The 23,142-nt window shown below is 39.4% G+C and overlaps 1 protein-coding gene across 2 annotated transcripts in view; it reads right to left on the reverse strand.

Moving 5' to 3' along the window:
* Nucleotides 1-18,596: 18,596 nt before the first annotated feature.
* The window catches only part of LOC107556028 (regulator of G-protein signaling 3-like), a 192,718-nt gene continuing 188,172 nt past the window's right edge, over nt 18,597-23,142 (reverse strand). For both annotated transcript variants that reach the window (XM_016238999.1, XM_016238998.1), the window contains exons 15-17: nt 22,829-22,890; nt 21,514-21,680; nt 18,597-20,371 (exon numbers count right to left, since the gene is read on the reverse strand). In XM_016238999.1, coding sequence (XP_016094485.1) covers nt 20,177-20,371; nt 21,514-21,680; nt 22,829-22,890 — 424 coding nt within the window. In that variant the 3' untranslated portion in view covers nt 18,597-20,176. The remainder of the gene's footprint in view (nt 20,372-21,513; nt 21,681-22,828; nt 22,891-23,142) is intronic.

Genomic DNA, 23,142 nt, shown 5'->3' on the forward strand with positions numbered 1-23,142 from the left:
AATGCTGTATCATATTTCTCAACCATTAAGTCTCAGCTGTGTTCCGAAAACTATTATCCTGAGGGAAAGTCTTCGTTCTTTTCATCTCCCATTTATATAGAAAAAAAAAATGATCTGGAGGCTTTTAATAGGACATTTCTAAACACTCGAATGAGAAAATAGCATGCCCAATTGCAAAGTGTGCTAATTAGAAAACATTAAAGGAAGTCTTGGCTTTACTGCAAGTTAAGCACAATCATATGCCATTGACAGAGCATTAAGCTCTATGAACGGCATGATGTTGATTATCACAGAATATAATTTGGATTTATCCCTTGTTTTCATCCCTTGTTTTTAATAATTTCAGGCGGGGCGAGGTGCATCTCTAACAAGCCTATTTTCTGCTCCCAGTAGGAATGCTCTCACGGTGTTTGCATACTCTATCACAGGTGACGTGAATAAAATGCACAGACGTTTCAGAAACGTTTTCATGAGCTACAGAAACACTTTGTATATACTGCTAAATGCAGCGCCTTCTGTTCAAAGTTCAACATAAACATATAATATTTAAATACCAATAAAGTGGCGGTATATATGCTTTTATCAGTTTTTTTTGCTCAATATATACTCAATATAACATTGCGACTACATAAAAAAAAAGCTTTTACTGTTCTGAAAACTGATTTGTGCACAGTATTGGAATTTAAGATGTTACAATAAACCCGAAACACACGTCATCATTTCCTCGATCCAACATGGCCATCATGCCTGAGTCTACGGCCAAGATAGCCATCATGCCTGACCCTGCGTCTCAATGTTCATACTATCCATCCTAAATAGTATGTGAGATTAGAACAAGTGTGTCCCAGAGCATAGTATGTTGAAAAGAGTATGCCAAAAGTCCCCAGATGGTCTACTATTTCAGGTCGATTTTTGAAGTGTGGATCCATTGCTAATATTGCCCACAATCCATTGCGTTTTGGTGAAGGATTCTGTCCAGAACTACAAACTCAAATAAAATGCGTTAAAAACTACAAACATGGCGAATGTGCGTGACCGGTGGTTAGGTAGAGAGGCTTAGAAAAAGGGGTTTGAGTTACTAATATTCAACATTTAACCTGGTAAAATATATTTATTTAATGCTATTTGTGTTATATTTCATCTGCAACAGCAATGTAAACTTTTATAAACATCCATTTTGTCGTTAACTTTTAAATGCATCATTATGCATAAAATATGAGCAGAGTTCTCGGCATGAAAGTCCCGCTACTGGCAGATCAATGTGCTACTTCTTTTCTCTCCAATACGGTAGGAAGTTAAATTAAATGCAATGTGGAGGATGTAAATGTGACAAGATGATTGATAGGCCAGTTTACAGGGACAGGGTGCATGTATCTATGCGATAGATTGTCCGTTAAAGAAGCAGTTGTGTGACGTGATAGTATGTCCCAAAGCTTGCCTACTCTTCTACTACACACTCAAAAGTGTGTACTTTTTCATCACCAAAAGAGTACATACTTTGAGGGCGTAGTATAAGTAGGCACATTTAGATGCACCATGAGTCTACGGCCAAGATGGCCACCATGCCAGTGCCCAGTCATGCCACGGCTGCCATGCAAGGATTTGTTTTGGGGGGGGGGACTGACACAATCTCCTGCAGATGAGACTAACTGCCAATGTTATGGATCCACCTTTGAGCTCAGTGCAAGCAGATCTGGTCCCAAATCTGGGAGTCCCTGAGTTCCTGCCACTGTCGTCTGCACTTCCTGTGATGGCAGCTGCCATTTTGCTCTCCAGTCCATGAGTCCAGTCCATGAGTCTGCTCTAGAGCCCGCTCCAGTCCATGAGTCTGCTCCAGAGCCCACTCAAGCCCCAGAGATCAGTCCTGTGTTGGCACTAGCCTGTGAGTTTCCTGCCAGTCTTGTTTTGTTCACTGTGCTCATACTGCCAGTCATGTAACAGCAACAGCAACATAATCTCTTCAAGTATTTTGATGTATTCAAACTGATCCATTATACCTGGTATACAATAAATAGGCCCAACGCTGTAGTATAATGAAAAACATCCCCCTAGCTGAAAGCCGCCTATGGAATTTTTTTTTTTTTTTTATCGAGCACAACCAGCAAGAGACTGTACATTGCTTCAGTCACAAACACATTTTACTGTATGTTATGACAGTCACATATAGAATAAAAAATTATATTACTTGCACGGCCCTAGTTTTTAAATAATCTTTGAGAGCAAAGGGGTTCCCTGGTGGTTTGGTGGGCCCTATGCAACTTATGTACATATAGGGAAATATCAAATTCTCTAAAGCTGTTCACCAAGCTTACGATTAAATTTGATATTTGAAATCACCAATGAAATCTGACAACAACTGTCTCATAAATGGTGTTTCTTATGCTCAAATAGCATTAAAAAATTGCTTAATTTTCAGGCTAGACCAGCCGATGTGCATGTGCAGTACTAGGTGCGCATCTCAGAACGCTGACTGTTTCTATAGCAATTAGAGATTCTAATGGCAGCAATAGTTATGCGCAAAAATTGGAATATCAAATAAAACATTTGCGAATAAGCACCAATTCCATTCAATGAGTCAAAAAGAACAAAATCCTCTCTTCCTGATAAACTGGCACTAAATATCAAAAGTCACTGAATATAATGATGTTCATGTATAATAAATTACTTACACCTGAGTGAGCAAACCTGAGTAAGCAAACACAATAAATGCCGTCATTGCTTTCGGAAGTGGATGGCTGCTGTTTGAGAACACAGTCATGTAAGACAGTTCTGGGAGGAAATTATTCAGAAATAATTAACTACAGACTTTGCTCGGGCATTTCAGAATTATCATAACAACATTTGAGATGCTGTGCAACAAGATCGGTCCCCTGGTTAGTCAGTTTATGCTGTTCCATAGTGCACATGACTTTTTGAGTTTCCATCTCCCATTATTTGCAAGTCAAAAACCACCTCAAGCGAGCGTAAAAACTTTTTTTGTGAATCAAGGGAGTTTTTTGTTTGTTTGTTTGTTTTTAAACTTAGTGTTTCCATCACTCGTTTCTGATGTGATGCTTCGAATTGTGCATAAAAAGAGGGTGATGGAAACACAGCTAATGACTTTACCAATCAGTGATTAGTTCTTTTATTTAGAAGACTGGACTAGTCCGCTATATTACACGTTGCATTTTCTCCCATTTATAAGTCATAGGAGTGCACCGTCTTGGTATATCTAAAGTATTTAATATTAAGCAGACAGTCTACAAATACTCGAATGATTGCTAGGTGACATGTAGTTGCAAAATTACTTAAAGTCAACAGTATGTCTAAAGTGAACTATCAAAATAAAGTGTTACCAGAAAATCAATCTCAAAATACTTTTTTATTTATTTTTTTGCCATTGACTAGCGACAAACAGATTAGGATCCCAGTTGAGGTAAAAAGGAAACTCCCTGTCTTCTATATACTGTAGCAGTTGGTCATTGGATATCAGTTAGACCTAGCTTAACATTTTTAAAGTACATTTGATACTGCTGGTTCAGCAGCAGCAGTCTGGATGATGATTCTGCATTGACACTAGCACTTGCTGTCAAAGACAAACATCCAGGAGAGTCGAGAGTAACTGCTGTAGTCAGACATCCAGCTTCCTCACATATGCTTGGAGTGTTAATGGTTTCAGCCCCATATCTGTCACCTGACTTATTTGTGAGTAATGACGTGTATACTTTCATAATGTGTCTATTTAAAACCAGAGCATGTGTCTATTTAAAACCAGAGCATGATATTAATAACTCAGAAAAATGCATGCACTTTAGCATTGTAAATTGTTTCTGAATGGACTGTTTTGTGTGGAATTGAGGAACTGCTTAGTTCCACTGTGATCTCACAATGTTTCTGTTCAGTATGAAAATGCATTCAAGGGTGAGTTAAAATCCTCCTAGAGACATATTCTTAGAAACCCATGCTAACATGTGAATGCAGCATGTGGCCATTCCTTTGCCTTGTGACAGCTAAAATAGGATACCAGCTTTGAATTTAATGAATAAGACAACCATCATTTTTAGTAGGGATGCACCGATACCACTTTTTCCAGTACTCGCCCGATACCGATACTTTTATTTTTGATACTTGCTGATACCAAGTAACGATACCAATATTTTTATTGCATTTGTAAATTTTTTAAACATTCGGTACAGAAACCAAAAGTGTATGTATAATGTTAGTTGGTTAATTTCATTAAGTCTCCTGGGCATGCTGTCACCCAGCTTCATGCAAACCTCAACTTTTTTCCCAGACACGGTCTGAATAATTTTTGGCCCCAAATTTGTATCAATTTTACTGGTAGTCCACTGTATGAAGAATGTTTGGGTATGATTTGTCACAGTTTACTTTATTTTGCTGTCCTCACTTACATAAATGAACTATAGTGTCCTGCACCCACTAGTAAAAAATATAAAAAATTATATCTGGTCTCTGAATAATTTTTGGTTTGACTATATCCTTCGGTTATTTTTACACTTAATTATGCCCATTAAAATGTATTTTACACGTTTTTGTTACTTTCACTGTGACTTTTTTGCTCTATAGTACATCATCTTTAATTTAATAGCATTAGAGCTGCTCCATTGCAGCGGCTTAGTACTGTCATCATGTGCTTTGCTGTAATAATGCAGGGAACCACTCGTTATAAATCTCTTAACTGTGATATTTTCAGAAATAGAAGTCGCGTTTTTTCATCTGAAACGTGCTGCGATTTATATTCCAGAGCCACTCATATAATACAGAAACACACAAGCAAGCAAAACACGCGCAACGCGTGCACGTATTTGTACTGATGCAGAATAGTACAGCCTAGCGCATTTCACACAGGCTGCTAGATTCACTTTAGCCAGAAAGTCGTGTATGCCTAAGGTTGAAAATAAATTATGTTTATAGTGAATGCCCATATAAATGGTCTTATTTTTACGATTTAGTGCGCGCGCTCTCTCTCTCCCTACCATTAAGTAACTTGTGCATTGTTTTACTTACTTGTTTTTGACATATCCGACCGAACTACAAACTTTCCAGTGATGTCTGTGAGAAAGGTATATTCACTCGACAAGCTCGCGCATCTGCGCCGCCGCACGCTCAATCCACTCAGCGTGCTTTGATTATCAGCTTGCACACATCAGCTATACAGACATTAATACTGAAAGTGTATTAACATTATATTCATTGCATACATATACTTTGTAGACATCCTTAATCTCTTATAACTCCATTCTGCTGTCTGTTGTTCTGTTGTCGGTATTTCTTTGTCTGAATATGGCATTGATCACATGCTGTGTGGTATCGGCATTTGGTATCGGGGCATTTTGACGAGTACGAGTACAGGAGCTCAGTATTGGGCCCGATACCGATACCAGTATCGGTATCGGTGCATCCCTAATTTTTAGAGTTCAAACCTTTGCATTAGCAGTGACTTATCATAGAGACTTCTTAGACGTTAACATCTTAAGGTGTGTGTAACCCATTAGGATGCTGCAGAAAAACAACATAGAGTTGGAAATCATTTTATATAATTTATACTGTTATTTGGTTTTCAAACACAGAAATACACAAATTTCTCATATAAGTATAGTAAGGAATGGATGTTACACGTTTTGCTTTAGTGTTTGTAATAGTGTTTTTTTTTCTTTTTTTGTGCCAGTTCATCTCAGACTTTGATAGAATGCTCCTACATCCATCTGGTACAAATTAAAGTTGTTTTAAATAAATGGCTTTTCATAATCTGTGTAAATAAAGCCACTTGCCCTGTATCTCTTGCTACAAAATAAAGTCACAGTGAAAGATTACGTGTCAGACTCTGTTTCTGTCTTGTGTTGTGTTTTCCTCCCCCACGTGCTCCATGTTATGTTTATGTCCTTATTTGGTCTTCCTGTTCCCTGATTAGGTTCATTTGTCCCAGGTGTTTCCTATGTTTATTATGTCATTGATTTCAGGTGTTCCGCTTGGTGTCCCTCCTCTAGTCCTGTCTATTTAAAGTGTTTCCTGTTTTGAGTTCTCGGTGCTGTATTAAACGTAGATCCCTGTTCCTACGTGTGTGTTCCTTGTTCCTATTTGATTACTAAAGACTGTTGATGATGATTCTCCTACGTCTCCTTCGCTCCTCACTCCGACACATTAGGCAACAGTGTGACAGAAGACAGCACCTAACATAACAGTAAGCAGCGCCCCTTCTCCCCGTTTTGTTTTCGTTTTGAAAAGTATTTTTGTTTTCCTGGTTGTTTCTCCCCGCGGCCATGGAAATAGCCGCTTGTTTCATTGTTCTAGCCCGTAAGGATCTCCCCTTCGTCGAGTATGCCAGGGAGTTATGCGGGCTCGCTGTGGCGACGGCTTTAGATGACGCCACCATCAACTAATTACCATCGCCCCGTGGACCTCCCAGACACCACGGGACTACGCTGAAGGGAAGGGATCCTCTGGTGTCTGGAGAGCGTTCTGACCCGAGCCAGAACCAGCCCGCCGGCCGTTCCTCAGTAAAGACCGCTGGCCGCAGCTCTCATATCGGGTTCTTCCGTTCGGTCTAGCACTCTCACCCCGCACTTTCACCAAGTGTGTGGATGCTGCACTGGCTCCTCTGCGACTCCAGGGCATCTGCATACTGAATTACATCGACGATTGGTTGATACTGGCTCAATCAGAACAGATAGTGGTTCGGCATCAAGATGTCATTCTCGCTCAAATGAAAGAGTTGGGGTTAAGACTAAACACAAAGAAAAGTGTGCTTTCTCCAGTACAGAGGACCACTTATCTGGGCGTAGTGTGGGATTCGACCGTGATGCAGGCACATACTGTATGTCTCCTGCTTGGATCGAGTCGATCCTCACGGCAGTCAAGAGAGTGAGAGAAGGCCAGTCACTCACTGTGAAGCAGTTCCAGAAACAGTTGGGTCTGATGGCTGTCCTACTGTACATGAGATCCTTGCAGTGGTGGCTCAGGACCAAAGGGTTTTCCCTGAGGGGCAACCCGCTTTGCATGATCATGGTCATGCAGCGATGCTTACGTGCCTTAGACATGTTGAAGAAACCTTGGTGCCTGTCACAAGGCCCCGTGTTGGAAGCTCCATGTCGTCACGTAACGTTAACGACGGACGCCTCCCTCACGGGCTGGGGAGCGGTCATGAGTGGCCTGTGGGAAGGTCCCCATCTCATGTGGCACATCAACTGCCTGGAGATGCTGGCCGTGTTTCGAGCATTGAAGAAATTTCTCCCAGACCTGAGAGGCCATCATGTGCTTGTTCGCACAGACAACACATCGGTGGTCTCTTACATCAACCACCAGGGGGGTCTTTACAGGCTGGCGCACCAGTTCCTTCTGTAGTCCCAGAGGAAACTGCTCTCTGTGAGGGCAGTGTACATCCCAGGGCACCTCAATCAGGGAGCAGACATCCTGTCGAGGCAGGGGCTGAGGCCTGGGGAATGGAAGATACACACCGAGGTGGTGGAGAAGATTTGGAAAAAGTTCGGTCGAGCCCAGATAGACTTGTTTGCGTCTCGAGAGACCTCACGACGTTCGGCAGGATCTCCTCTCTCAGGCGGGGGGCACTATCTTTCACCCACGCCCGGAGTTGTGGAAGTTGTGGGTGTGGCCCCTGAGGGGCACAGCTTATAGCATCCGGTCTTTCAACTGAGGTTTTTGAGACCAACCTCCAGTCCAGAGCTCCCTCTACGAGGAAGTTGTACGTTGTACGCTGATAAGTGGCATTTATTCATTTCATGGTGTGATAGCCATCAGTTAGACCTAGTCAATTGCCCTGTTGGGCCAGTGCTGGAATTTCTGCAAGAGAGATTTGCCACAGGGTTATCCTCCTCCACTTTAAATGTCTATGTGGCTGCTATTGCTGCTCATCAGGCTCATGTGGGCGAGCAGTCTCTCGGGAGGAATCCGCAGGTGACATGTTTCCTCCAGGGTACCAAGAGGCTGAGGCCTCTGGTATGCCCAAGAATGCCTTCTTGGTATTTGGCTGTGGTTTTAGAGGTCCTTTCAAAAGCTCCCTTCAAACCCCTGGAAGAGGTTTCTTTGAGATTTCTTACAGTTAAGACTGTATTTCTATTAGCCATCTCTTCCTTGAAGAGAGTCGGTAACCTGCAGGCCCTGTAAGTGGCCCCATCATGACTCGAGTATGGTATGGCGAGAGCATTTCTGTACCCCAGGCTGGGGTATGTCCCAAAGGTGCCCTCTGTTGTTCCACGGCCAGTCATTCTACAGGCATTCTGTCCTCCTCCCTTTTGTGACTCTGAACAGGAAAAGCTTAATCATGTGTGTCACTGCGAGCACTGGACAGATACGTCCACAGAGCTGCCCTGTGGAGAAAGTTAGACCAGCTATTTGTCTGCTACGGTCCTTATAAGAAGGGTCTTCCTGCAAACAAGCAGACCCTCAGCAGGTTGATAGTGGATGCTATCACTACTTCATATGAGTCCTCTGGTCTCCCCTCACCACTGGGGGTCAGGGCTCATTCCACTAGAGGTATGGCGGCCTCCAAGGCCTTCTCATCAGGTGTATCGATGCATGATATTTGTAATGCTGCAGGATGGTCCACCCCTCTGACCGTCGTAAGGTTCTATAGCCTTAACCTTGATGCAACTCCTGGCTCCTTAGTTCTCTCAGCCTAGCTGTGCCGTTCCACACTGGGCAGGGATTTGTCAGTATGGTGGCGTGGGCATAATCGTTCCCAATGCGTTCTCCGACGCTGCGTGAGTTCCTGAAGGGGAACGCCCCAGGTTACGTATGTAACTCTAGTTCCCCGAGGGAATGAGACACTGCATCTCATTGCCATACTTCCTGTTCCATGGTCCAGGCCCTCCAATGCTCTATGGTCCAGGCCCATCTCTGCTCCACAGTCCACAATTGCTCCACGGTCCAGGCCCATCTCTGCTCCACAGTCCACAATTGCTCCACGGTCCAGGCCCATCTCTGCTCCATTTTTGGGTTTTGTTTCTTCTTTAGGTTTCCATGTGTTTTGTTTTGTAATTCTCTGTCATATCCCTTGCCCTCATGTGTTCTTTCCTTGTGCTATCCTTTCCCATGTGTCATGTTCTGACAGGTTGTTCTGGTCATGTATCTTTTTCTCATTAGTTCCTTTGTTGCATGTGTCATGTTTTCTTTGATTGGTATGTCATGTGACCCCTATTGTTTGGTATATATAGCCCTCATGTTCCTATTGTCTCTTGTCTAGCTTTTGTTTTGTGTAATCTGCTGTTTGGCGAGTTTGTTCATGCCTTGTCAAATCTCTGTTTGTCTTGTATTTGTTCATGTTTTTGAATTTCGATAAACTGCACATGGGTTCTTCAACTCGCCTTCAGTGGACATGTGTTACAGTAACTTTCCACCAACACTGCATGAAGGATGGAAGATGTGTTCCCCAAATGTGTAAGAAGGAGTTTATTATAAGATAAATGTATTCACTTTATGATACATTCCAGGATTGCACAGTGGTGGCTAAGAGACAGGTTGCATGTTAGGGGTAACCAGTCTTGTTCCTGAAGGGCCAATGTCCAGCAGAGTTTTGCACCAACCCCATTTAAACACAACCGATTGAGTTAATGAAGGTTGCCATGATTTTTAGAAACTTCCAAGCAGGCGTGTTGGGGCATGTTGGAACAAAACCCTGCAGGATATTGGTGCTCCATGAGAAGGACTGGAGTAGGTAAATGCCTTCTCAACTCGTGGCTCAACTAGAGTCAAATTTGGTCATCTCTAATTCAACATCTGGCTCTGGAAAAAAAAGAAAGAAAAAAACGTCATCCAAATAACATTTTCTTCATCTCCTCCATGGAATATGACACACAGCAGACATTCAGCTGGACTCACCCATGCTGAAGCCTCCTGCACTGTTCTTCTCAAAGCAGTTCTGTAAACTTTATATGAAGTTAGTTGCTATGGATCTTGGTTTCCTTCATAACATGTCTAAAGTTCCACTGACTGCCACTGTCAAGGTTTGCATGTGCATCTTAGCCCATGTTAACAGTTTTGTTTGTTTGCTTGTTTTTCACATAGCTCAAAAAACAAATAAATAGTTTGTCAGCCAATAAGTACTTTGTTAACACTTTCGTAAGAAACCATTCTCATTATTAACTAGCATGCATATTACTAGCATTTTGGCTGTTTATTAGTACTTAAAAAGCACATATTAATGGCTTATTCTGTATGAGCATATTTTAGATCCTTTAATCTCTACCCCATATCTAAACTTAACAACTACCTTACTAACTATGAATAAATGGCAAACGGGGAGATTATTGAGGCAAAAGTCACAGTTAATAGTGAGAATTTGACATTATAATAAAGTGTGACCTATTTTAAACACAAACTTCATGGTAGGAAAAAATTCAAGGAGAACTTAACATATAACTTACATTTTGTATGTTCCTTCAGCTCTAATGGTCACAATGACCAAAATGTACATCCTGATTGCACTATTATTTGCTAAGAATAAAAGCATCTTCAAAATGAATAAATGAAAAAAAATATTTCATGACCATCACCTACACACTAAATTATGTGTTATCTTGTAGTGAGATGATTCACTTTATAGGAAGTACAACGATAGGAAAACTTGTCTTGTCTTGTTCTCATTATAACTGTCTAGCTCTTATTTTAGATATGGTTCCCACTCTTTCTTTTTGTGCTTCATATCATACTACTGCTCAAGATTAATGTTTGGATACCAAATGTTTGTATACCAGAAACCTCGTCTAGTCTGACATCATCAACATGATTCAATATCACCGGTTTCCATCCCTGCAGAATATAAAATATTATCATTCACCACTGAGTCAACAGCTCTGATTTCACATCTTTACATGGCTATATTCCTACAATGTGTGGGTGTACCTGGGTGTACCAAAAACCTTTTTTGCCTGCATCTAAAAGAGGGCATTAACAGCTATTTGTATATTGTTAACTGCTACTTTTGTATCTCAGGATTTTTCATGTGTCAGTGTCAAATATGAACGCCTGAGATGATGTAACGTGATGTAAATGTACTTTAAAAAAAATTTGTTCAAGTTTGTGTAGCCTTTATATTTATGTTTGTTTCATGTTTTAATAAAAACTTTTATACAATTATCAACAAAACTGTATGAATGACTATAATAATTATAAACATCAATATTTGTTTTACATTTGCTATTTCATAATACTGTTTATTTATTTACTGACTTTGAAACACAGTCATTATTCATTAGTTAACGTTAGTTAATGCATTGACTAATATTAACTAACAATGAGAAAGTCATTTGTTACTGTATTTATTAATCTTTGTTAACTTTAGTTAATAAACGTACAACTGTTCATTGTTAGTCCATGTTAGCTCAAATCCATTAAATTATATGATCTCAATGTGATCGTCACATACAACTTTTGATTTTAATAATGTATTCGAAAATGTTGAAATTAACATTAACTAAAATTAATAAATGCTATTTTTAATTGTTACTTAGTGTTAACTAATGCAGTTAACTAATATCAACAAACAGAACCTTATTGTATAGTGTTACCGATATTTTAAATAATTGTCCAAACATTACATTTTACAATGGGCAGAATACTACTTGCCCATGATTAATAATGTGTGAGGAGTTTTAATCAACAATTCATTAACAAATTCTAACATGTTATGTGTCCTGTTGCTATACACTGTACAGTCTGTGTGGATAGTTTGTAATAAAGTACATTCTGAAGCACCACAATGGGCAGAATACTACTTGCCCATGATTAATAATGTGTGAGGAGTTTTAATCAACAATGCATTAACAAATTCTAACATGTTATGTGTCCTGTTGCTATACACTGTACAGTCTGTGTGGATAGTTTGTAATAAAGTACATTCTGAAGCACTGAGGGATGATTTAAGAATCATTCTTAATCCTTTAGTGGTGTGCACAAGATACTGTGTTTCCCAGAATAGAACTGGAACACACTTCCAAACATTGAGCTCTATTATTGGCGTTCACCTGAAGAAATGTTTCAGTCTTTCTTAAGAAACGTTTAAAAACACAGCTGTTATGTGTCAGTGCAAGACTGTTGTTTTGTGAGACTGCCTCACGTGTGTCTGCGATTGGCTTTGTTATGGGATGGTGCAAAACAGCTTTAACAAGAAATTCAGTTATAATCAAAGGGAATCAAGTGCATGAGTTTAAAGTGCACTGGTCAGTACATCAGTATTGGATGATGGGAGATGTATTTATTACTAATCATTCACACTAGACTTGGTCTTTTGCAATATCACAGTGGATTAAGGTAAATAACTATAATGCACAGCACTGAGAGGCATAACTGTTTACTGTTGGCAACATCACAGAGCAGGACTGAGAACGCATGTCTGCAGCTCTCATAAACAGCCAATAATATCTTCTATCCCTTAAGGGTACGTTTACATGACAACGATGTGCTAAAAATCACATGGATCCACGAAAACGACTTAACATGCTGTCTTATGCATGCCAGGCCAGCAGTTGGTGATTTCACTTTGTAAAGAAACACTACGCAAACACGTGATACACGACGTACACAACATCACCATTTTCACAAATTTGCATTTTTGTAGTTTACACAAAAACAATAAAAGTATCATTTTCAAATGCTTGCACTTTGAAACCTGTTTTCAAAAGTTTTCAGGCCCCCGAAACGCTGCTGTTGTGTAAATGAACAGATGCGTTCGGTCTCACTCTCACAGTTTGGAGCCGATTTTAGTACAGTCGAGAAAAATCATTGCATGACAGACGATAAAATTAAACTGTGGGCTCCGTTTTCCAAAAGTATCATAAACATGCTTTTGGCCAATCCAGACTCTTTGGGGGGAAAAAATGTTCCAGAAAAAATTATTAATTTGTTCAGTTTTCCACAAAACAGAACCTGGAAATATTTTATTACATTGGTTGTCGTACTTATCATAGCATTTAGGAAAGGAAATGTTTAGTGAGTGGTGCTACTTTTGCTAAGGTTAATGCTCTATCGCAATTGAAATAACGTACCATGTATACTAAACCAGACCCTAAACCAGTGTTTCCCAACTTTTTTTCTGGAGACACATCACCAGTAGATATCTCCCTTAACTGCAGGGTGTGTGATTTGGTTCAAAAAATGTTTTGTTATGCTGGTTGAAAGTTAGGGTTACCCTATGATACACCATGATGGCGATCACTAAGTTAAGTGGTCTAAATGTGTATTTATATCGTCTATGGAAGCTGTATGACCATAAAGTGTTCGTCCAATCATATCGCTCAGTTCGAGGGCTATGATAGGCTGTCCTACCTGTCAAAGTCTGTATTTGCATACCTCTGCGCACACCCTGTTCCATTACGCTATTGCAGACCAAATGAGAATGGAATGCGTTATTATTGTAATATTATGCACATTGTACTGTAATGTTAAACGAGACTAACGATAAATGAGACATGAGGAAATCTGTGTTGCATTCAACCCTCCACAAACATCTCTTCTCTTATCATGTCGCTGGTTAGCCTCTACACAGTCATATGACTCATCACACTCATTACAATTATATAGCATTAAAGTTATGTATACATAACATTCTCATATTAAGCATTATGTAAATAATCACACTTATGTTGTTTATTCATGTTTATAGTGTTGTATTATAGCTTAGCACTACATTGCTTTCACATGATGTAGCATTCTCTCTACAATCCCTGCAGTCTTTCCTGATTTTTTTTCTCTGTTTTGTTCTTTTTTTCTTTTTTTTCAGCTGGATGGACCTTGCTATGAGACATGAGGAAATCTGTGTTGCATTCAACCCTCCACAAACATCTCTTCTCTTATCATGTCGCTGGTTAGCCTCTAGTCTGCCTGTGCGCGTTCATGTGTTTTGGAGGAGGCGTGGCTTTGGAGAGTGATTTGCAGAGAGGGTGAGATCTTAAGCTTTTAAAGCTAGCTTGCTGTTGCTAGCCTCTCTGAAATCTCCTACCCTGTCTTTAAGTTAGAAAAAAGTGAAACTTCTAGATTTGGGTGGTATCGGGGCCTAAATTTCATCCAGAAAAATCCATCGTAAGACATAAGATTTTTTATGACATTCTAAGAATGTATGTCTTTGTTGTGATCAAAATGTGAAATATTAACATTTTTGTTGGAACTGTACCATATTAGGGCAGCTCACAGCTCACAGCTAGTGTTCCTGGTCTGAGTCCTTTAACGTATGCATATGTATTACGTTACAGTATAGCCAAAAATTCTATAAATTATATAGAGCACAACTTCAAACAGTGGTTTTGGCTATATAATGTTATAATGTTGTAATTTTTGATTAAATGAATAATGTAATGTTAAGTGATTTGAGACTTGATTCGAATTTCAGCATTAAAGATTTCAGACTTGACTCAGATTCCAGTGTGAAGTGTAATCTGGTTAAAGATACAATTTCTTTATTTACACTTTATTTCCTTTTGCAAAGGAGCTCATACTCTGCATTGTTTTATGTATTAATCTGGAGTGTTGGCTCTTATGGAAATATCACTGACATCTACTCATGTGCGTCATGTTAACTTAAACAGGTTATTTCAGTCCATTTGCTGTTATTCAAATAGTCTTTGTCTTCAGTTTCCACTCTGATGACTCACTGGTGCTGTCGAGCTGCTTAATGTCACATTGCAAATGGAAGTTTAGAACGTATGACAAATAATGGAAGAGGAAGTTCAAAAGACTATTTAAAATGACGTAATGATGTCAAAATTTGGATATTTATTTACTTTGTGAAGGTTTTGAATGATGTTATGCTTCGTCTATGTGTGGGCAGAATGCAACAGATTTAGATCTCTTTTCATTCAGGCGTTTTAAACATACAGGAGAATGTTTGGAGTTTAAAACACTTTGAGACAGATTTTAAGAATCGTATAAAGATTTATTTCATCCTGACACAAATTCAACAGTCTTGGATAGATTTGTGTGACATGCTTGACAATGGCTGATTAAATGACTCATTTTATTCTATGAAAAAATATATATATTTGGGGTCTATAATATAAAAGCTCCTTCCATGGTCATCTAATAAACAACCAAGGAGTACTGCAACTGATGATGATGGTGTGTGTGTGTGTGGTCCTGGTATTCCTTACATTATGGGGAACAAATGTCCCCACAAGGATAGTAATAGTCAATTTTGAACTTGTGGGAAGACATTTTCAGGTCCTCATGAGGAAAACAGCTTATAAATCACGAATGAAGGTTCGATAAGTCGTTTCATATGGAAATACATCACAATATGGTGATAAAGTCGGTTGCGATCTTGGATTATTGGAATATTGCAAGATTGTTGTGGTCTATTATTAATATCAGTTCTGCATATTGCTTATCATACACATTACTTTTGGTATAAAAAACAATATTCGATATTGGTTTAGCTATTGACTAGCTACTGACAAGCAGCAATCATAAAATTACAAAAACGGGGGAGTCTCAAGTGTCACCTGGATTTATGAGAACACAACCTCTGCAGTGTGGGAGATTACAAACTATTTTAATAGTCTTGCACAATAACACAAATGACACACCAGTCAGATCCTCCTCAAGCACACGTAGGCAGACTAATAAAGTTATTTATAGGGTCATATTGATCATGACGTATGTCCAGTTTTGACAACTTCCTCTTTTTTAGGTCTTCACAGTCATATGACTCATCACACTCATTACAATTATATAGCATTAACGTTATGTATACATAACATTCTCATATTAAGCATTATGTAAATAATCACACTTATGTTGTTTATTCATGTTCATAGTGTTGTATTATAGCTTAGCACAACATTGCTTTCACATGATGTAGCATTCTCTCTACAATCCCTGCAGTCTTTCCTGATTTTTTTTCTCCGTTTTGTTCTTTTGTTCTTTTTTTTCCAGCTGGATGGACCTTGCAACAAGGTAACACTTTAGTATAGTGACCAATTCTTACTATTAACTAGTTGCTTATTAGCATGCCTATTATTAAAACATATTGGTTGCTTATTATTACTTATAAAGCACTTCTGCATGACCATATTCTACATCCCTAATCCTACCCAATACCCAAATTTAACAACTACCTTACTAACTATTAATAAGCAGCAAATTAGGAGATTATTGAGGCAAACGTCATAGTTAATGGTTTGTTAATAGCGAGAATTGGACCTTAAAATAAAGTGTGACCGAGCACACTTCATTCAGATATTGTAGTGGAGTGTTAAGGTGGAGGTGAAGTTGCTATTTTACAGTCTTATAATTTCCATTACAAATTATTAGTAAAACATGTCATGAGTAAAGCATGTCACGCTCCCTTCAGTCTCCACTTCATCAGGAGTCAGGAGTCACTGATTTACAGGTTATCAGTGCATTCCACATCAGCTCCACAGAGCCAACCCCTTCCAGTTTAGGCTTAATTCAGCACATGACAACCCTAGCAAGCTATTTTGGCTCCATGAGGGAGTGGAGAATCTTCCTTGTACATTGTTTGCTGGCATTCAAGATGCAGTATCAATGAGTACTCACAAAGTGAGCAAGGATTGCATACAACATCTCTCTCCTGATGAGGAAAGCTTTATAGTAGGGGCTCTACGAACTGGAGGCAGGAAGATCCAGTTACCCAGTCAGCTAAACTATTTGTCACTCATACAACAACTAACCTATTACAAAAGGCCCAGGCATGGGAGATGAGAGTAGATCTGGGAGGAAGACTGCAGTTCCCCCAAATAGTCCTGAAAACCCTAAGGTCAGATGTGGTTCTGTGGTCTGACTAGGCAAATAAGATCATCTTGATCAAACTTACAGTCCAATAGGAAGAAGGATGCCACCAAGCTTTTGAAAGGAAAAGTGCAAAATAACAATGTTGGGAGAAAGATTGGCAGGCATGGCTGTTCCCAGTCGAGGTTGACTGTAGAGGATTCTGGGCCCAGTTGGTATAGAGACTGTTTACAGCAACTGAATAACAGAAAAGGAGAGGAAGGTAGCAATCCGCAGGATGGGGAAGACAGAAGAAAGATCATCTTGTAGGTTATGGAATAGGATAGAGGAGCAAAGCTGGAATCTAGGAGGAGAAGTTGGGCAGTGATTTGGCCACCACTGCCGACCCACCAACAGAAGAGTGTTACGGTTCAGGATCGAAACGCCCAAGGAGTGTTGGACACCATCAGCTCCTCCTGGCTAAGGCTACATTCACACAAGGTGAATGGTAAGAGGAGCATCTCTTATATGTAGGTATTCTCAATATATTCAGCTAACTGATAATATGTAATCATATGTAATCATTCAGATTGTATTGTATTAGCTAGTATTTTAACTAGCAATGACGTACTACCATGCTAAATGTTGAGTAAAGCAGCAAAACATCTGCTATGTGTACCAAACCTCAGCCAAACCAAATACTCCACTCTTCACCACAATGATAACCCAGTGTATCCAAATGGTTCTAAATCCCGAAATAATTCAACATTAAAAACTATCAAGTATCTTTCTTAATTTCAGCTATTTTACTCCATTAAGTCTTATACAAAGCATCATGGGAACTGGAGTTTTAGTAATGTCAACAGCAAAACTAATTTTTGAGTACTTGATTGGTTCACATTCACCTCACACATTTTGTTTCAATAGATAACACATTACCTTAATGACACTAATCAAAAGCAAAGAAATTAAGTTCAGAACAGAAACACAATTTTGTTGTGTAGATCCCAATCTGAATAAATCACGCAGTCTGTGTTCTTTGTTTTTTTTCAGTGACTGAAGAGCAGACAGCTGCTCACGAGAGCATTCAGATCTGCCAGGTGGCCATGACTGTTGTGAAGCTCATTCGGATAAAGTGCCCTTGTTGGGTTGGCAGAGCCACTTGCAGCGATCAAGGGCCACGGGTTCCCAATGGCGGCTGGCAGGAGAAGCCAATATTTCCCTAGCAACTCACTGAAGAGGTCATTCAATTGTTGCTATTTGCAGTGTTGAGACTGCAAGAGAGGCAAACCGTGCGTTCATTCACAGAGATCTCCTCTATGAAAACAACACATTCTCCTGGGATTTGTTTGATCCTCAGTCCTAAATGACGGGGAATCCTAGTAAAGGTTTTGAAGAATATTACAAAGAGGAATGTAATGAAATAAAGAAAATCAAATAAAAAACGTGTCAAAAACAGACAGCTATTCTTTTGCATACATCCCATTACCTGTTCGTCTCAATGCTAGTTATTTTCCTCACCAAATCTTCAAAAGTCCCCAAACCAGAACATTTAGCAGGGATATATGCTGTGACATTGTGTTTTCATGACAATTAAGTATTTTACCCACCATAAATTACCATAAAGAAAAATCTCATTGTAATGCATCCAGATGATTTACATTTGATTTTTACTTTTTTTTCCCCCAGTAGCGAAATATTCAGTATTGAATATTTAAGAAAACGTGCCTACTTTTCATGAAAATAATGCCAAGAACAAAATAGGCTTAATTTTCTTAAAGCGTGGGTGGGGTAAATACTAATCCCTTTATAAGTTCAGCAATGCTGAAATGCAATGCAATGTAAAATGCTAAATTGAAAGAAATGCCACAAAATGCAAAGATACAGAAATAATAATAAAAGAGAGGCAGGAGGCAATATTGTCCAATTTTACCATCTAAATGTTTTATTTGTGTTTTGCGTTAACACTGGCTTTTTAAATCTCTATGTCTTTTGCACTTGCTATCTTAGGAGATGCGTTGGAATTGTAAACAGTGAAAATGCTAAAATACAGTTCATAAAACAACTTACAAGCAGTGTACGTCCAAGGCAGAGGACGACCATACCTGCTCCACCCCGATTTATAACAATACATGTCATTTTATAGCTTTAAGGTTCACATATTTACATAGGTACAGCAACGCTTCATGGTACACCCATAAAACCTTGTGTGTTTTTATCTTTTTATCATTTTTTCTTAAGAATCATATATACATCCATTAACCCGGCTGCCTGCTGCCAGGGAAACACAGTTAGAATAATTTGTATACTAATGTAATTCTTACATTACCTGCAACTTACAATAAAATGAATACAGATCTCAATCCATTGTCTTTTTCATAAAAAAGGTAAACTTATCCATAAGATAAGTCAAGAAATAAAAATAATAAACATATTGCACTTCCATCAGGACAGCTGTGGACCTGGACCAAAGTGGAAAAGGGAAATTCAGCTGAGTGCAATGAACAAAGCAACCAGTAAAACCTCTAAATAAATAACTACGTTTTTGTATTGGTAAAATATGTTGTCTTATTAACAAATATAGGGAAAGATCCTAAATGACCTCTATTAAATATAGAGTGCATGATTACACCTAAAGTTCGGAAAAAACAACATTTTAAGCATAGAAACAGAAGGTTAAATAAGTCTGGAAGCTTCATAATTGAGTGCCATAATGTCCTGAGAATACTGTCTCTTCCATTCTTAATGTGGAGCTACAACGAATGGCTTATTGGCTTTACATATCGCAGCTAAGCATGTTTTGTATACTCTTTACAGACCAACGCCCAATTTCAAGTCCATTTCAAGCTCAGAGCGAAATGCTCCAGTCTTCAGCTGCAGTTTGGTCCATTCCTCTAGAGCGTTATTTATTTATGAATTTATGAATTGTCTTTTAAATTATGTTTTGTGCCAGCATTTCTTGCACCTCTTCATGTGATATGGAGTCGACGGACATGGATGAAGGCCATTGAGCGATAAGTGCTTGTTCACTGTCGATATCCAACCCTGTAGGGACGAGACATTTCTGAAATGTCCAGGAAAGTCATCATGAAATGGAGAACAAAGAGAGGTTGGTGGCACCAATAGTGCTCCAGCAGAAGAAGATAAATATGCCAAACAGTACCCAGCTGTCTTAGTGTTAAAGAGGCAATAATTGCCTCAAATGTCTCCAGTACACTTGGAAAACCAATTAAATAACAAAATTCAAATGGGAATAACCAGCATTATTCAGCATGGTGATGCCCCACTCGTCCAGCGCCATTAGGTCGGGCCACACTACCTTTCTTTCACCACTTGTAAACGATGCCTTGAGCATTTCTCCACTCCCTGTCTTTTCGCCACATTAACACAGAGAATGGCTGATGAGAATGAAATGCTAAGTGAAAGAAACCTCTCCAATGCTATAGTCTCTATAGTCTTATAGTCTCTCTCTCTCTCTCTCTCTCTCTCTCTCTCTGTCATCTTAGGAGGAGGTCGATGTGGTGCTGGGCTTCTTTTGATTCACCAACTCCACGTAGAGTTCTGAGCGCAGAAATCGAGGGTACGAGTCTTTCTCCATCAGACCGTATATCCTTCTCTGGGCCAGGTCGAAACAAGAGCGACTGATGTTTTGTAAGTTCTCTTTAGTGTGCTCCCTGGTGCAGGAATCCAAATTCACCTGAGGACAAACAAAAAGCCATTACTTCCAAGTTAACAGCCGTTTTACTTCAAGTTACAGTAAGGTCACAGAGAGTTTAGACCGAAAGCACGTTTGCGCCAGATTTAGGAGGGCCACCATCCAGCAGCGTTCAGATCAATTAAACACAGTGGAACCCACTAATCAAGGTTTTCAGGATTAATAGAAACTTCTAGGCAGTCTGTTGGAGCTAAACTCTGAAGGAAAATGGCCCTCCAGGAGCAGGACTGGACACCCTTGGTTTCATGTATATTGTGCACAAATGGCAAACTGCTACATCCTATAGAATATGACGGATTTTATGCAACATCCAAGTGTTTTTTTTTCCCACATGGAAAAAAAAGTAATGTTTACATTGACTATGTAATAGTTAGTGCTTACTATTTGTGGAAATTCTGACAAGTCAGGTAGACACAACTTTGTAGGTTTCTACTACATTTTTTTACAGCTTTTTATTATTGCTGCCCAACATTTGATTATCGTGTTCGGTCACTGCTTGGTGTTCATTGTAAAGTCAGGGTCCTGAATCTATAACTAGATGAGAAACATTCATCTTTTTTTATAGAAACCTGCTCCTAAATGGCACATAAAACAAACTCTGGTTGGTCGATTAACATGCTGGTAAGGTGGTCTCTTCCAGTCTAAGCGAGTAGTCAGATTAAGCTGAAATCTGGACTGGACTTTATGCTAAAAGTATGGCAACTTGAAACTACACAAAGCTCAGCCTGAGCGGGTTCTTAAGAGTTACTGCTGGAAATTGCTGCAAGGTCATGCTGCTCGTCTGATTTAGAATTTCCAAACTGCATTCCAAGTTTGCAAAATGAAAACATGCACTCATACTATCTGCTGTGTTGTGCGGCCAAGAGGGAGACCATTAGTCAGGCATGACATCATGTCCTCCATAGCTTTTTCTTTGACTAATTTTTTAGGCTCCTGACACAACGCAGAGTATTTTAGGAACATTTCCAGCCTTTTTTTACACTGCTAAATAGAGAATGGGGGCATTGTTTAGACGCAGCGAGTGGTGCTCAACTTTCTTGACTCCCAATTAATATCTGAAATGACTTTTACTGTCAGATGATCGCAGTCTGTAAAATTTGAAATAAATATGAAACTATGCTCACCTCCTTACAAGACTGGATAGCGATGAATTCCGCAAAGATTTTCTTAGCTTTCGATGCCATCTTGGACTGTGATTTAATCTTCTTGTAATCCTCGCAGGCCAGCCAGAAATCCAGATTCTCTTCACTAAACTCCGTGCGCAAGAAAGCTCTAAACGCCGCCAGCCCATCTGATGAGGGAGAGGGAAAAAATAAAGAGGCAGAAAAGGGGAAATGTTATTAGACTAGGATACACAGAGAACCATGGCAACGGCAGCCTCCACTGAAGAGGCAGCTCTGAGCGCCAAACTCTGAGTCACTACTTAGTGCATTAACATGAGAACACAACTCCAAATAGCAATTTAATTTCATTTGTTCTCCCTCGAGACTCCTGCCGCCATTTTCATAATTATTATTTTTTTTTTAATTATTCTTATTTTAAGTAATTATTTTAATCCCTTTCAATGACTCAACTTGAACTCACATTATTTGTACTGCAGGTTGCTATTGCTACCAAGTACATGAAGGTAAGCGCTGCAGCAAAATCATAACGTTTGTACTGATTTTAGATCATCTTTATGTATCCAGCAATACCAAAGTAGCTCTTTTTTATGCAATACAAAAGAAAACTAATTATATTCCATTCTTCAAGACTAAAACAAGTTAAAACCAATCCGCCAGTATTTTATATATATATATATATATATATATATATTTTTTTTTTAGCACAATTGTTTCGCAGCATATGCATCACATTGATTTCCTTATTCAGAAGCACTACATACTGACATTTTTTAGATTTCCTTTCCGCTCTAAAGGCGCCCAGTATTAAAACAGAAGGAAGCGTGGCCCCGTCCCAAAGCACGCAATCACCTTTCCGTTCTCATAAGAGCCTGCTGATAACAGCATGTGGGTGCTCTCAACCTTTCGTATTAGGGAAACAATCGCTGCGGAAAAAGACATATCCTGCCTAAAATCTCAGGACTTAATTGCGTCACAAGCACTTTCAACGTCACGAAACGAATGAATTTGATTAAAAGCCATGATATGGATGGTGGGCTTTTGTCTGAGTGCTTTAATCTGTGGTCTTCCTCTGACTCCATAGAATCCATTGAGATCCATATGAGAGCCATTGACCACGTTCAACAGACCGCTCATTCAGTGACTCAGAGCAGGAAATCTAGAGAAAGCATGCATGCTTAACACAATGCAACAATGCAGTCACCATCCCTGTGGATTCAAGACAAGCCAATGGGATTTGTCAAACACATCCAATACAACAAGTTTATTACATACATGAGAAAAGGAAAACAAATGATATAAAGAGAATATGTCTTACATTTGTGGATGAGCAGCTTGTCCAAAGATTCACCCCACTTCATTGACTCTTCAGGAGTGGGCCTGCAAATAAAGACAGAACGGTTTTTCAGCAGACCCATCTCTGTCAGGTTTCTCATTGTATGACCCATTCGAAGCTCTGCCCTTCTCTCGTCTGAGTTGTGTGTGTCTGTCTGAGTGTGTGAGCATCTGAGTAAGTCTCTCTTGGACGGCCTCTTTTATACTTCTCACTGTGGAGAGGAGGGGGTGGGATCAGGTTGCACCAATAGAATTACGTGTCAGCCGGAGGCTCCGCCCACAGCTTCTCTCAAAGAC

This window comes from Sinocyclocheilus grahami, unplaced genomic scaffold (genome assembly GCF_001515645.1).
Source record: "Sinocyclocheilus grahami isolate Dianchi unplaced genomic scaffold, SAMN03320097.WGS_v1.1 scaffold553.1, whole genome shotgun sequence".
NCBI lineage: Eukaryota > Metazoa > Chordata > Actinopteri > Cypriniformes > Cyprinidae > Sinocyclocheilus > Sinocyclocheilus grahami.